Genomic DNA, 15,241 nt, shown 5'->3' on the forward strand with positions numbered 1-15,241 from the left:
GTACCGAAGTTGGAGTAATGATCACATCAACGTCAAAAAGTTGTCTTTTTCATGTATTTATTTTTATTGGGACATAATTCTCATACCATAAAATTTACTTGAAGGGTAGTTTTGAATATTAACCAAGATAGTGTACATCCAAGAACTTTTTGTAATGAACAGCACTTAGTAAAACACTCCATAACTGATAATGATTATTATTAATAGAATGTGTTGAGAGCAATACTAATTAACATGAGAGATTAGAGTCTATGTATTAGTTTGTTAGGGCTGCTATAGCAAAGTACCACAGACTAAGTGGCATAAACAACAGAAATTTGTCTCATAGTACTGGGGGCTAGAAGTCCAAATTCATGGTGTTGGTAAGGTTTTTTTTTTGAGGCCTGTGAGGGAAGGAACTGTTCCAGGCCTCCCTTGTTGGCTTGTAAGTGTCTGCACCTTATGTCTCTTCTCATTGTGTTTCTTCTATGCATGTCTGTGTCTAAATTTCCCCTTGTTGTAAGGACACCAGTCATATCAAGTTAGGACCCATCCTAATAACCTCATTTTAACTTAATTACCTCTGTAAGACCCTGTCTCCAAAAAAGGTCACCTTCCAAGGTATTGGGGGTCAGGACTTCAGTATATGAATTTCAGGGTGACACAATCCAACCCATAAAACTCCATCCTCTGGCCCCCCAAATTCATATCCTTCTCACCTCTAAAGTACTTTACCCCATTCCAACATCCTCCAAAGTCTTAACCTATTCCTACATCAACTTTAAGTCTAAAATCATCTGTGATGGTGACTGGGCCATGAAGTGCCTAAATATTTGGTCATGCAACACTCTGGGTGTCTGCAAGGGCGTCTCTGGATTAGATTAACATTCGAAACTGAGTAAAGGAAACTGAGTAAAGCAGATTGCCCTTCCTGATGTGTATGGGTCTCATCTGATCAGTTGAAGGCCTGAATAGAGCAAAAGGCTGAGTAAGAGGTGCTTCTCCTGCCTGACTGCCTTTGAGCTGGGACACCAAACAATTTTTTTCCTGCCTTTGGAAACATCTGCTTTTCCTGGGTCTCAAGTCGTGCCACCTTTTGGACTAGAACTACACCATCGGCTCTCCTGGGTCTCTAGCTTACTGACTATAGATCTTGGGGCTTATCAGCCTCCATAATTGCATCAGTTAATTCCTTATAAAATCAGCCAACCAATCTATCCCTCCTTCCCTCCCTCCCTCTTTCATATCCAAATTCAAGGCGTTGCCAGCGTTGTTGTTGTTGTTTCCTGAGGGCCATGAGGAAAGGAACTGTAGTCTACAGCTACAGAACTAAAGTCTACAGCTGTGAACCTATGAACCAGACAAGTTACTTGCTTCAAGATACAGTGGTAGGACAGACATAGGATAGACATTCCCATTCTAATAGGGAGAAATCAGAATGGGAAAAGGAGTCACAGATCCCAAGCTAGTCTATAATCCACCAGGATAAACTTCATTAGACTTTAAGGCTTGAAGAATAATCCTTTTTGGCTCTGCTCTGTCCTTTAGTCCTCTTCCTTGACCTGTGCCCATGGTGGCAGTGTTAGCCCCACCGGACTCTGATCTGCTTTTAGGGTTATTCTTTACTTTTTCTTGAAAGATAACACTAGTTTGCAGCCAGTTAGCTCTGTTGGCTCATTTTATACCTGTAGAATCCCATAAGTCTGACAGCCTTCCTTTATTTTGTCCCATCTCTGCCCCTTTGGTACAAGCTGGCAGTGTTAGTGCAAGTAGAAAATTCTCAAAAACTCTATTGGCCTCACAGGGAATTCACGAGGGTCCAAACTCACTTACACATTTTTAGGTATTTGGTATTGTAGCACCCCATTTCCTGGTACCAAAATCTATATTAGTCAGGGCTCTCTAGAGAAACAGAATGAATAGGATATTTGTCTGTCTACCTACCTACCTGCCTGCCTATTTATAGATATTTTAAGGAATCTCATATGATTGTGGGGCTGGCAAGTCAGAAATCTGCGGGGCAGGCTGGCAAACTAGCATTTCTGACAGTAGTTGACATTGCAGTCCTTAAAAGGCAGTCTGGAGGCCAAATTCCTTCTTTGGAAGACCTCAGTCTTTTGAGGCCTTCAGCCAATGCATGAGGCCCACCCACATCATGAAAACTAATCTGCTTTACACAAAGTCTTCTGGTCTGAATGTTAATCACATCTAAAAAACACGTTCATAGCAACATCGAGACTAGTGTTTGACCAAACAACTAGGTACCATAGCCTGGCTAGGTTGACACAAAATTAACCATTGCAGTCTGTAATAAAAAATCATGTTGATGGTATTTGGCTTAGGCAGTTGTACCAGAAAAATATTAGCTTTGCCTAATAGGTTTCAGGAAATTAGTGCATTAAATGCAGTGTGAGAAACTTTTAGCATCTATGGTTGAGATGTATAATAATCTTTATATGTCATGGCTTTTATTTTAAAAACTGACTACATCATTTTAAAGATGAGAAAACACAGGTTTAGTAATTAGCATACAGAACATAGCAGAGCCTGGATTTCAACCCATCTGCCCCACTTATCCACTGTATTACATGGCCTATTGGTTAATTATTCATGTAGTTAGTGACTATGTAAAAATATTTGCTTGGAGGAAACCTAAAATGTTCAAATGTATATAGTTTATGAAGTATTATATTACAGTGAAGTATAAGTAGAAAGTGTCTTTATGATGTCAGATTTTTTTAATTTATTTTTTAAATTTGGATATAATTGACAAAACATTGTATTAGTTTTAAGTATAAAATAGTGATTCGTTATATTGCAAATATATATATTGCAAAATGATCATTATAATAAGTTTAGTCAACATCCATTACCACACATAATCTCAATTTTTTTTCCTTCTGATGAGAACTTTTAAGATTTATTCTCTTAGCAACTTTCAAATATACAACACAGTATTGTTAACTATAGTCCCATGCTGTACATTACATGCCCAGACTTAATTTATCTTATAATTGGAAGTTTGTACCTTTTGACCATCTTCACCCATTTCACTCACACACAACCCACCCCGCCCAAGTCTGCCAACCACCAGTCTGTTCTCTGTATCTATGAGTTTGTTGTTGTTTTTGATGATTCCACATATGAGTGAGATCATATGGTATTTGTCTTTCTCTGTCTGACTTATATTACTTAGCGTAATGCCTTCAAGGTCCATCCATATTGTTGCAAATTGCAGAGTCTCCTTTTCTATGGCTGAATAATATTCCATTGTATTATTTTCTTTATCCATTCACACATTTTCTTTATTCATTCATCCATTGACGCACACTTAGGTTGTTTCCATGCCCTGGCTATTGTAAATAATGCTGCAGTGAACATGGAGGTATAGATGCCTTTTTGAGGTAGTGATTTTGTTTCATTTGGATAAATACCCAGAAGCAGAATTGCTGGGTCATATGGTAATTCTATTTTTAATTTTTTGAGGAACTTCTATACTGTTTTCCAAAGTGGCTGCACCAGTTTACATTCCCACACACATTGCAGAAGGGTTCTCTTTTCTCCACATCCTCACCGACACTTGTGATTTTCTTTGTCTTTTTGATGATAGCCATTCTGACAGATGTGTGGTGATACCTCATTGTGGTTTTGATTTGCATTTTCCTAATGATTAGCCATGCTGAGTACCTTTTCATGTCTATGTTGGCATCTGTATGACTTCTTTGGAAAAATGTTTATTCAGTTCCTCTGCCTATTTTTTAATCAAAAAAAAATTTTTTTGCTATTGTGTGCAATCTTTCTGTATTTCGGATATTAACCCCTCAACAGTATATGATTTGCAAATATTTTCTCCCATTCAGTAGGTTGCCTTTTCATTTTGTTGATGGTTTCCTTTGCTGTACAGAGCTTTTTAGATTGACATAGTCCCACTTGTTTATTTTTCCTTCTGTCGCTTTTACATTTGGTGTTAAATCCAAAAAATCATTGCCAAGACTATGTCGAGTAGCTTATCCCTATGTTTTCTTCTAGGAATTTTATGATTTCAGGTCTTACATTCAAGTCTTTATTCTGTTTTGACTTCATTTTTGAATATGGTATAAATAGGAGTCCAGTTTCATTCTTTTGCATGTGGCTGTCTCATTTTTAAAAATTTTTAGAGAAAAAATTTAAATACAGAAAAGTGCAAGTAATAATATGATAAGCATCTTTATATCTATGATCCAGAGTAAACAGATAGTATTGCTTTCGATTTTTTAATAAAATTTAAAAAATACCGATACCATTGAAATTCCTCCTCTATAATCCCCCAAATCCCATTCTCCTGTCCCCACCCTCCTTTCTTACGTAGACAAAACTCTTATTATGAATTTTATGTGTATTCTTTCATGTTTTTATACTTTTATATTAAATGCGTGTTAACATACATCTTTCACATACTTTAAAAAAAATTAACACATTTCATATATATTATAGATATAATTTCACATGCATAAATAAAATTTCTTATCCATTAACAATATAATTATTGCTAATATTTACAAAACAGCTTTGTTTCTAAGAACTTTACATGTATTAACTCATTTAATTTTTATAACAGTCTCATGAGTGATGTTCTTTTATTCTCTCCATTTTACAGATGAAGAAACTGAGGCACAGAGAGTAAATAACTTGCCCCAGAGTCACAATCTCTAAATGGCAGAGCCACTGCCTGATGGGTAGCGTTGTTTTAAGCGTTAAAAACAACTTATGTAAATGCTATGTTGTATTTAACATTTAAAAATTTAGTTTTCACTCAGAATTGTTGAGATTCTATTCATTTTGATAAATATAGATCTAGTTAATTTCATTATAGTGCTCTGAGTTATGGTTTTCATCATACGACTATACCGTCTTTATCCATCCTCGTAATGGTGGCTATTTAGTTTTATTTCTCCCACTTCTCCATATTACAAGAAAATGCTGCAGCGAACATCCCTGTGCTCATCGTCTTGTGCATTCACGTGAGAGTCTCTCTGAGTCAGCCACCTGATAGAGTAGTTGGGTCAAAGTGTATTTATATTTTCAACTTTTCTAGATATTGGCAACTTTTTCTCCCAGATGTTTATGTTGCATTTCACAGTTTACATTCCCCAGAGAGAGACTGAATATGCACACACACAATGGCCAAACCGTATATAAAAATAGAACTCTGACCTGTAACCTGCAGAAACCTGCCCAGGAAGCCAGCTTGCTGTCCCTGTCAATAACTTCTGTAACAGTCAGCCCCAGATGGCCAGGACTTGATTCATAACTGACAGCTTCTTCCAACTTAGGACCAATCAGAAAAGGTGAAATATGTACTCCTAGCGAATCATATAGGATGCTAGCTTCTAGTTAGCCCGCCTACAGCTTGCCCATGCCAGCAGCCTGTAGTCAAGGAATACTTGATGCCTTCCCTTTTTTCCACTCTAAAGCATTTTTGCCTTTCTGCCTGTTTTCGAGTCTGTTATAACATGAATGACAGTGGCTGACTCTTTTGCTATAGCTCTGAATCAGTCGCCTTTGCTTTTCTCATTTGCTTGATCTTTATTTCCATACTGGCTATATGTGGTTCCCGTTGTCATTTCATAGATTATCTTCCCATTAGCTGTGTATGAGGGTCCCATTTTTTCACATCTTTACCCATCGTTGATATTCTGACTTTTAAATTTATGCCAGTCTAGTGGGTGAAATGAGAATTCACCCACTAGATATACTCCAGTAGGATGATATACTCCACAGTAAGAGAGTAAAATTCTAACTCTTTTAAATGGTAAACATTAAATAAGTAAATACATTTACAGTTTTTGTCTTAATTTGTATATGATTGATTATTAGTGAGGTGGAGCCATTGTATAAGTCAGTTCTTTCTAAGGACGGTTAAGGGATTCATAGAAAGGAGTTATGACATTGCCTTTTAAAATATGTGAGGAAATAAATATCAGACAGTTCGGCCTTATTTGTTTCTGAAGAGAGGGTAAGTAGCCTAGTAACATTATCTTAGACTTTTTCTTTTAAGCAAAAAACTTTTTTTCTCAATTAAGTTTTAAGCAGGATCATAAACAAAATGAAAACTGGAGTGCCTCAGGTAAAATAAAATCAGTAGTACGGTTTTACCTACCTGACCTCCCCCCTATTCCCAGATCACCCAAGACTCCTCCTTGGAACCCCAGTAACTTACATGATGCCTTAGGATGCCTCCTGGTATGAGAATTTGATGAAATTCCATTTTCATCACTCTCAAACTCAGTGTAGAAGGGGATCTGGATAAACTCTACAAGACTTTGTGCTAAATATACTCTGTTTCTTTGGTTTTCTGGCAGGCAGGAATTTGTGGATGCTTATGTGAATTACATCTTCCAGATCTCAGTTCACGAATGGTACACAGCTTTCTCCAGCGGCTTCCTAAAGGTGTGTGGTGGCAAAGTGCTTGAGCTCTTCCAGCCTTCAGAACTGAGGGCCATGATGGTGGGGAGCAGCAACTACAACTGGGAGGAACTGGAAGAGGTAAGCATCAAAGGTTCCATCTTTTTCCTCCCAGGAAGCAGCAGCGACCTTCGGGAGGTGTGCCTAGAGTCTGGTCTCCTTCCAAGCATTTTGTGGTTCAGTAGAATCTGGAGGCCTCCTGCATCTCAGTGGTTATTTCTTACTCTTGAATGCAAGCGGTATACAAATGTCCACTATAATAATCTTCTGTAAAATACTTTTTTTTTCCTTTTGTCTTTTTTTGGGGCAGACTGCCATCTACAAGGGGGATTATTCAGCCACACATCCCACTGTGAAACTATTTTGGGAAACATTTCATGAATTCCCATTAGAAAAGAAGAAGAAGTTTCTCTGTAAGTATCAATAATTTCAATATGGTATTTTCCACATTTTAGTTTTGGATATGGTATAGGATGATATACTCCATAGATAAAGTTCTAACTCTTTTAAATGGTAAACATCAAATAAGTAAATATATTTATAGTTTTTGTCATAATGATGTCTCAGGCATAGTATAGGTTGTTAATCCATAGTTGTTGCCTAACAGGGCGGACTGCATGAAAGGAAGAAAAGCATCATTTCACTGATTTTCTGTTGCTCTAAAAGTGCTAGTTAGTTTATATATGTGATTTCTTTAAGTATAACGTTGATGAAATCTTTAGATTAGCCTCTTTTAGCTCTCTAGACTTTGACAATATTACAGTCTACTGCTGATATAACTTGAGATATATATAACTTGATTTATAATAGCTTTATTGAGATATAATTTGCAAACCGTACAATTCACCCATTTAAAGTGTACAATTCTGTGGGTTTTAGTATATTCACAGGGTTGTGAAACTATCAGTCAATTTTAGAACGTGTTGTTCATCACCTCCAGAAGAAGCCCCATACCCATCAGCAATCATTCCCTGTTTCCTCCTACCTCTGACCTCCTCATCAATCTGCTTTCTGTCTCCATGGATTTGCCTGTCCTGGACAGTTCATATAAATAGAATGATACAATATATGGTCCTTTGTGACTAACTGGCTAACATTTGAGAATAATAATACATTCGAAAAGGAGAATGAAATTTAGTCAACATGAACAAATTCAGCCTTTTAAAAATAATTGTGTCAGTGTATAATCAGAGTCAGGAATTACCTAGTGAATAGTATAAAATGTTTATCCATTTTAAAAGAAAAAATAAGATTTGAAAGGCGGTCTCTTTTGCTTTATAAGAATAAGCACATATTAATGTAAGATTTACCCCCATATTCTACTATTCACATGGAGGAAATAGAGATCTTAAAAAGAGCCCCACTTCTCCTGTTTTCTAGGCTCTTGAGAAGCAACGGCATGAGAGTTGAATGACAGGTTAAGGTTTGCCAGTGGAGTTTGTAGGGGTGTGACAAGAAGAGCTGTTGGTCCTAGGGACTTCCTTAAAAGAAGACATTTTCCTGTTCAGGGACCATGAGATTTATAGAGATTTTTATTAACTCCACAGATTTTGGCAAGAATATTTATATGTCACAGCCTCAGGTAATGGCAGGTTATTTGAAAGTGCTCCTTGACTAATGATTTCATGTAGTATAATATCCAGCAATTCAACCATGAGAAGCTTATCTAGTGTCAGAAAACAGGGAAAGACAGCTGGGTCCGTCTCTCTCTCTCTTTTTGCAAAGCCACAGTGTATGTCACAAGAGTGAAATGTCTAATGATGTCAGTGTCAGCTCTTCTGGTTTAAGAAACATGGAGAGACAGGGAAAGGAAAGGAAACAGATCATAATGGAAATTCACTAGCCAACGTGGTACAAGCACCGGACACTTAAGATATGAGAAGGCCTTGAGGTCACATCGTCTTCTTCCTGGTTTCCCGCTGAGGTCAGCTCCTTTTCTCCTATGTCAGTAATTCCTTCCCCCTTTGATTTTGTGAAGGCTTATAAGAGTTGTGAGGGCATACATTTGAGGGCATTTTGAGCATTTATTATTTGTGTCACTGTATAATCTGGGTCCAGAATTATCCTGTGAATAGTATAGAATTCTTATTAATATAAGAGATTTTGAAAGGCAGTCTCTTTAATTTTATAAGAATGAGCATATATTAATGCTATACATATTAGCACATGAAAGTGATTGTACTTCTCACAGGAGCCACAGGGTGTCGTGCCTTCCTCTCTGTTCCTGGGAGGACTGCTGAGAGCAGCTCCCCGTGTGCATAGCTGGTAATGCCAATTCCTTCTCTCCCTAGTGTTCCTGACAGGCAGTGATCGGATTCCCATCTATGGCATGGCGAGCCTGCAAATTGTCATCCAGTCCACAGCCAGTGGAGAGGAGTACTTGCCTGTGGCCCACACTTGCTACAACCTCCTCGATCTCCCCAAGTACAGCAGCAAAGAGATCCTGAGTGCACGGCTGACCCAGGCCCTTGACAACTATGAGGGGTTTAGTTTGGCCTGAGGCTCCCCAGCTTGCCCTTCCTTCCTCAGTGTCCACATTGAGGCCTATACAGAAAATCATGGGGAGTGAGCTCTATTTTTTTATTGTATAAGTAGGTTGGGACTTTTGAATCCTCAATCTGGTTGATGTGTTCCTGGGGTTGTAAGCAGTAGGCAACCTTCTAGAAAAATCAGTTTGGGGAGGGGAGGGTGGTGAAAACTTGGCTCTCTTATGGGAGGTGTTTTTCTTTTTAAACCAAATTACTGAGTGTTCCTTGCACTTGTGAGTATGTTTCACTCTGCTGGATAGAATGGCAGTGGATTTTTAAATTCTCATTTCCCAAATATCCGTCTAAGCTCTGATCTTTCCTCACAGTGCTTCCTTATCCTTCTCTTAACTCCTCATTCCTCCGCAATAATGGTTTTGACTGATCTGTCCTTTCATACCCGCACATGCAGAACGTTTCCTCTCTCTGCAGCCTGGGAAATGCCGCTGGCTTCTTGCAGCCCTACTCTAAGGACTAAGGAGGAGAGGACTACTTCAGAAATTCCCAATTCCAACCAGCTGAATCCGGGTCCATTACTTTGGCTGAACTCTTGAGAAATTATGGGAGCCTTTACGAACATATTTTGTTTAAAAAAAAAAGTTATTGAGGGATTAGCAATCTCCTCATGGCTCTGCCTATTTCTGGACCTCCTTAAAGATGTGCAGAGCAGCTTAGCGTGGCAGCTGAGCCTAATTTTGTTTGTTGCTCAGCCAAGTCCCTTGGACAATAAGGTGAGGTGATAGGCTCCAACCTCTTCCCTTCCCTCGCTTTTGGAGCAAGTTGCGTTAATTTTTTTAAAGAGTATTCAAGAAAAGTAGAAATAAATTCTTGTCTTGTCCTCTACCACTTTCTCTTTCCTCTTTCTCCTCCCTTTCTCCCTTCTTCTTTACTTTTCTCTGTCACTTCATCCCACTCTTTGTTACCTGACTTAATGCTCCCTCCCTCTCCTTCTAGGGGATGCATGAAATCTATTTTTTTTAAATTTCTATTTAAATTGCAGAATTTCTACTCAGATTTTTTTCCTCTTCCTAATTGCTAAGACTTAAGGACATTCTTTATTATGGAACTTTTGTTTATTGCATTTGAAATGTTTGTTTACAATGGGATTTCAGGGGGGATTGTGTTTAAAGAAAATATATATATATATCTCAAAAATAATGACATGCTCAACCTTCATCATGGGATGATAAAATTCTACATGATCAAAGAATCCATGTCAATCTAATTTTAAATTCCTAGTAACTAGAGAAAAGACTTATTTATATAAAATGAAATATTTATGAACCGTGATATAGCATCCAATCTCAATGAAGGACTGTAGATTTTTGCTTTTTGTTTTTAAAACTTATTCCAATTGCTATATTGGTAGTTTTCCAGTCTTTATAATACAAGATTTAAAAAAAAAGATATACAGTTATATGAATTGTTTATTTTCTATGTATGTGCATATAGTTCAATATTATGCAATAAATTTGGTGTTTTAACTTAAAACTATTTCTTAGTGTACTTGCAGAATGGGTAGCTTATTTTCAGTAGAAGAATTAAGTCACCTACCCAGGTAACCTAATAGAAGGTCAAACTTGGTTCCAGCCATAAGAATGTGGAACTAAGTGCTGGGGAAAGGGAGAGGAAAGCAGGAGGCAGGGTGCGGGAGCAGAGGGCGGGAAAGATGAATGGGAGGCTGTGAAGGTGGGGATGGATCAAAAGGCATTTCCCGTGGAGGGGGCGGCCTGAGCAAAGGTTCGAACATGGCGTATCTAGAGGACAGTGAGGAACAATTTGATGGAGCATCAGAGGAAATAAAATAGTAAATAAGACTGAGGAAGCAGGCTCAGCACTGGAACTTTAGTCGATAGCCAAGTAAGATTTGTGAAGATGTTCGGAACCTTGGGGTAGGAGACGGAGGCAGTGATCTGACTTGAGCATGGTTTTAAGGTGCGGATGGAGGTAACATTTGGAAGAACTGGAGTGGAAAGGGCAGAGCAGAAAGACAGCAACTGAGAGCAGTGAGGGTGGCGGCCATGGAAATAGTGTGTGAACAGGTAAAATGGCAGAAGTGGAGGCGATGGGAGCCTTCAAGGAAAGGAGAAATTAAAGGTGAATCAGAGACTTGTTAATCTAATGATTGATGCTCATTAGTCCATTTACACACACCAAAACTGTGTGAAATGCAGCAAAAAAGGATTTTCAATAGATGTTAAAAGCAATTGTAATGTATTGTTTTTACCAGATTTAAAAGATGGCTTAATGGTGGTACTGAGAACAGTAGCTTCCCATTAATAAGTTCCACTCAATAAACATTTAATAGCATTTATGTAAGTGCTAAGTTTGAGGGACATAAAAAGCGTATCTAATTTTGAATGGAACTAGCCATGTCATTTTGAATTTCTGGACCTTGGAATCCTCATCCATGAAACAAGGGGATTGGACCAGATAATTTCTAAGGTCCCTTTGAGCTCTAAAATCCCATCACAAGAACCATGATACCCAATAAATATTTCTAAATATTGCATGAATGAACTTCTGTGCTGCTTCTAAAACACTATAATTTTCCTGGGATATTTATCTCTTCCTTTCATTTATTGCTTTAGAAAAAACTCTTCAGATAGGCATGTCTGGATTTACCTACCTACTTACCCTCCCTCCCCTTTGGAAGTTTGTCATCTACCATTCTAATGAAATGACTTGGCAACTTTTGGTAGGTGAGGTTCACTAAAAGTGTAACTAGGCGATTTAGCAAATTCTGACAGCTCCATCTACTCCACATGAAAGCCTTTTCATGACTTAATGGTTCTCTTAATAATAGTGGAGAGCAAGGGTTGGCAAACTGTAGCCCATGAGTTTTGTTTTTTTTAAGGGTTGAAATTTTTAAAAGGATATGCGACAATGATTGGCCTATAAATAGCTCTCTCTTTACAGAAAAAGGTTTGCCAACCCCTGTGAGACCAGACTTGCAGGAATCACAATAACAGAGTGGGTAGCCTCACTGAGATCTTAGTTTGACACTGAACCAGAGAGAACAAGTGTCTGGGCCTTTCTCCCACAGGGGTAGGAAAATTAAGCTTTTCCTAACAGAAAGGAATACCAAGGTTTTGACTGTAATATTACCCCGTATTGTGTGCTGTGTGCCAGACCCTGTGCCAAATATTTGCTATGCACTGTGACCCTGTGCCAAACATATGCTATGCACTGTCCAGTTTAATTGCCACCACTTCCCTCTTGGCTTTACCACTTACTGTGTGGCCTTGGGCAGGTTTCTTAACCAGTCTGTACATCATTTTCTGTTTAAAATGGGAATAGAAATAATGCTTACCTCATAAAATTGTTATGAGTTATTTCATGGGAAGCACACAGAACAATGCCTAGCTCGTAAGAAGCTCTCAGGAACTATAATTACCACAATTATCCTGATTTTTCACATGAAGAAATGAATGTTTAGAGAAAATAACTTGCTCACTGTCAGAAAGTGGTGGGACTTGGGCAGCTAGAGATGAGGCTGCTTAGTAGCCCAAGAAAAAGGGATGTAGCAGGTAACTTCCTTGATCATACATCTGCAAAGACGTTGCAATGTAGGATATCATAGCCACAAGATCAACAGTTAGACAGCTATCCATGAACAGAAACGGCTCTGGAGTCCATGTTGGCACCAAGCCAGCATTGCTTAGTGCCAAGAGGGAACTCCCAGCTAGAATGAGGTCTTCTCACTGGGAAAGGAGTGGGGTGAGCAACCAGTTTCCCCAGCCTTTTCGGGCATCCTATGAAGGTGCCACTTAAGTTTCATTCTACCCAGTGACTGGCAAAGCTGAGATACACATGGCTAAGAACTAGAAAGAAAAGCAGGGCCTACCAGAAGCAGGCACATAGCGGCTACAATCACAGCTCCCAGTGACCTCCTCTGCCGACATCCAACAGCTTTTGCCACTGAAAAAACCAACAGGCAGTCCAGCTGCTGTGGAGTCCGCAGATTTCACCAGCCTTCACCCCACAGATATTTGTTTTCGCTGACATTAACTACCTGAGTCCCGACTTGCTCTCTTCTCACCCCACCCCCTGCTGGCTCTCACTAGATCCCAGGAACTGCACCAGCAGCCAGCCCAGGCCTCTGCAGCTGTGCTAGTGCAAGGCACCAGCCTAAACTCCCATGGCTGACCCCCACCACCATGCGGGTGCTTGGGGCTAGCCCCTCAGCTGCGCACTTGCAGCCTGACACCTATCACTGGCCTCTATTGCTGTGCACTTACCCAGGGGGAGACTGTGTAGCCACGGGAGAGCATGTCAACATCCAGGGCCCCACAGTTGCTTGTGGGTCTAGATCAGGTCCTGTCTTCAGTCACTGTGCTTACCTGCAGCTAGTCCTTCTTGCTGTGCACCTGCCTACACCCCTGGTCCAAACCTGGTTACCAGTCTCCACTGCCATGTGCCTGTGCCCAGACCAGCTGCTATGGTAGTGCACACTGACAGCCAGAGCCCTCGCAGTTGCCAGGGTGCCTACAGTTGGCCCCAGCCCTTGCTGCCAGCACTGGTGTCTACCACTATGTGTGACTACAACTCACCCCTGCCACTATATAAGCACCTTTAGCTGGCCCCTTCAACTTAGTGTGTGTATACCATTGGGTCTGATCACCACTGCTGCCTCTCCTACTCCCTATTTGTGGGACCTGGAGGTGCCACTGAGGACCCTGATGACCATTGCAGCCTCTGAGGATTCTCCAAAGCACTCGTCAAGGACCACACAGCTGATGTGGACTCCTGAGCCAAAGAGACATCATGTCCCTGCCCCCCGGACCCATTGCCACCACATGTCCCTGCAATTGGCACCCTTCACCACTAGACCCAGCACACTACAGCATAATTGTTGTGTGCCCCCACGCATAGGTGAAAATCTTCACTTACCAAAGGCAGTTCATAAAGTCTGGAAGAGCTGACTCCTTCAAATGCACAGACACCTACACAAGAGTACAGAAATCATGAAGAATCAGGGAAACACGTCTCCACCAAGGGAATAAAGTAAACCTCCAATACCCGGCCCTGCAAAACTGGAGATCCAGAAATTGCCTGACAAATAATTCAAAGTAACTTCTATAGATGCTCAGAGAACTACAAGAGAACACAAAAAATTCAATGCCTGGAAAATAAAACAAGAACAAAATGAGACATACGAGAAAGAAATACAAAACATAAAAAAGATACAGATTCGAGGAATATAACTGAAGAATTTGATATAGATCTTCAACATCAGACTTGCACAAAGATAATAATCAGTGAGCTAAGGATAGATTAATTAAAATCTAATCAGAGGAGTAAAAAGAAAAAGGAATGAAAAGGAATGAATACCTATAGGACTTATGGGACACCATTAAGAGAAATAATGTACACATAATTGGAGTCACAGAGAAGAGAGGAGAAAGGGATAGAAAGCTATTTAAAGAAATTATGGCTGAAAACCTGGGAGAGATTTGGACATTCAAGTTTAAGAAAATAATAAGTCGCTCCAAAACTTCAATCTAAAGTGATTTTCTCCAAAACATAATGAAATTGTCTAAAATTAAAAACAATTTTAAAGCAGCAAAAGAAAACATGTTCTCATACAAGGCCCCGCCCGCCATAAGGCTATCAGCGTATTTCCCAGCAGAGATCTTGCAGGCCAGGACAGGAGAGAATGGGGTGATATATTCAAAGTAATGAAAGGAAAAAACCTTCCAACTAAGAATACCTTACCTAGCAAAGTTGTTCTTCAGAAATGAAGGTGAGATAGACTACCTAATAAAGGCTTCGAGAGTTCATCACCACCAGACATGGATTACAAGAAATGATGAAAGGAGTTCTTTAAGCTGAAATAAAAGGACATTAATTAGTAACATGACAATAAACAACACATCAGTTAAGTATATAATCAGATTCACTATACTCTAATACTATAATATGGGAATGTGTTAACCACTTCACTCTAATGTAAAGGTTAAAGGACAGAAGTGTTAAAAATAGCTATAGCTATAATAATTTGTTAACAGATACATAATATATGTAAATTTTTACATCAAAAACATAAAAAGGAAGAATAAAAGGGTAGAATTTTTGTATGCAAAGTTGAATTGTTTTGAGTATCAAATAGACATATCTATAAAATGTTTTATGTGAGCCTCATGGTAGCCACAAAACAAAAATCTATAGTAGAGTCTCAAAAGATAAAGGGAAGGGAATCGAAACATACCGCTACGAAAACCATTAGTTCACAAAGGAAGGCAGCAAAAGAGGAAGAAAGAAACAAAGGTACCGCAAAATAGTAAGATGGC

The 15,241-nt window shown here is 39.2% G+C and overlaps 2 protein-coding genes across 12 annotated transcripts in view; one reads left to right on the top strand and one right to left on the bottom strand.

Annotated features, from left to right (window-relative positions):
- HERC3 (HECT and RLD domain containing E3 ubiquitin protein ligase 3) overlaps positions 1–10,155 on the top strand; it is a 118,538-nt gene extending 108,383 nt beyond the window's left edge. For 10 of the 11 annotated variants that reach the window (XM_039845686.1, XM_039845681.1, XM_039845690.1 and 7 more), the window contains 3 exons: positions 6,321–6,504; positions 6,734–6,836; positions 8,715–9,547. In XM_039845686.1, coding sequence (XP_039701620.1) covers positions 6,321–6,504; positions 6,734–6,836; positions 8,715–8,923 — 496 coding nt within the window. In that variant the 3' untranslated portion in view covers positions 8,924–9,547. Of the gene's footprint in view, positions 1–6,320; positions 6,505–6,733; positions 6,837–8,714 lie in introns of all 11 variants that reach the window. The other variant, XM_039845688.1, reaches the window with a different exon arrangement.
- The window catches only part of FAM13A (family with sequence similarity 13 member A), a 251,670-nt gene continuing 243,790 nt past the window's right edge, over positions 7,362–15,241 (bottom strand). The window contains exons 24-26 of the transcript XR_005649223.1: positions 14,667–14,779; positions 13,842–13,894; positions 7,362–8,488 (exon numbers count right to left, since the gene is read on the bottom strand). The gene's annotated coding sequence lies outside the window, so the exon portion shown is untranslated. The remainder of the gene's footprint in view (positions 8,489–13,841; positions 13,895–14,666; positions 14,780–15,241) is intronic.

Source organism: Pteropus medius, unplaced genomic scaffold, assembly GCF_902729225.1.
Source record: "Pteropus medius unplaced genomic scaffold, Ma_sr-lr_union100, whole genome shotgun sequence".
Classification (NCBI taxonomy): domain Eukaryota; kingdom Metazoa; phylum Chordata; class Mammalia; order Chiroptera; family Pteropodidae; genus Pteropus; species Pteropus medius.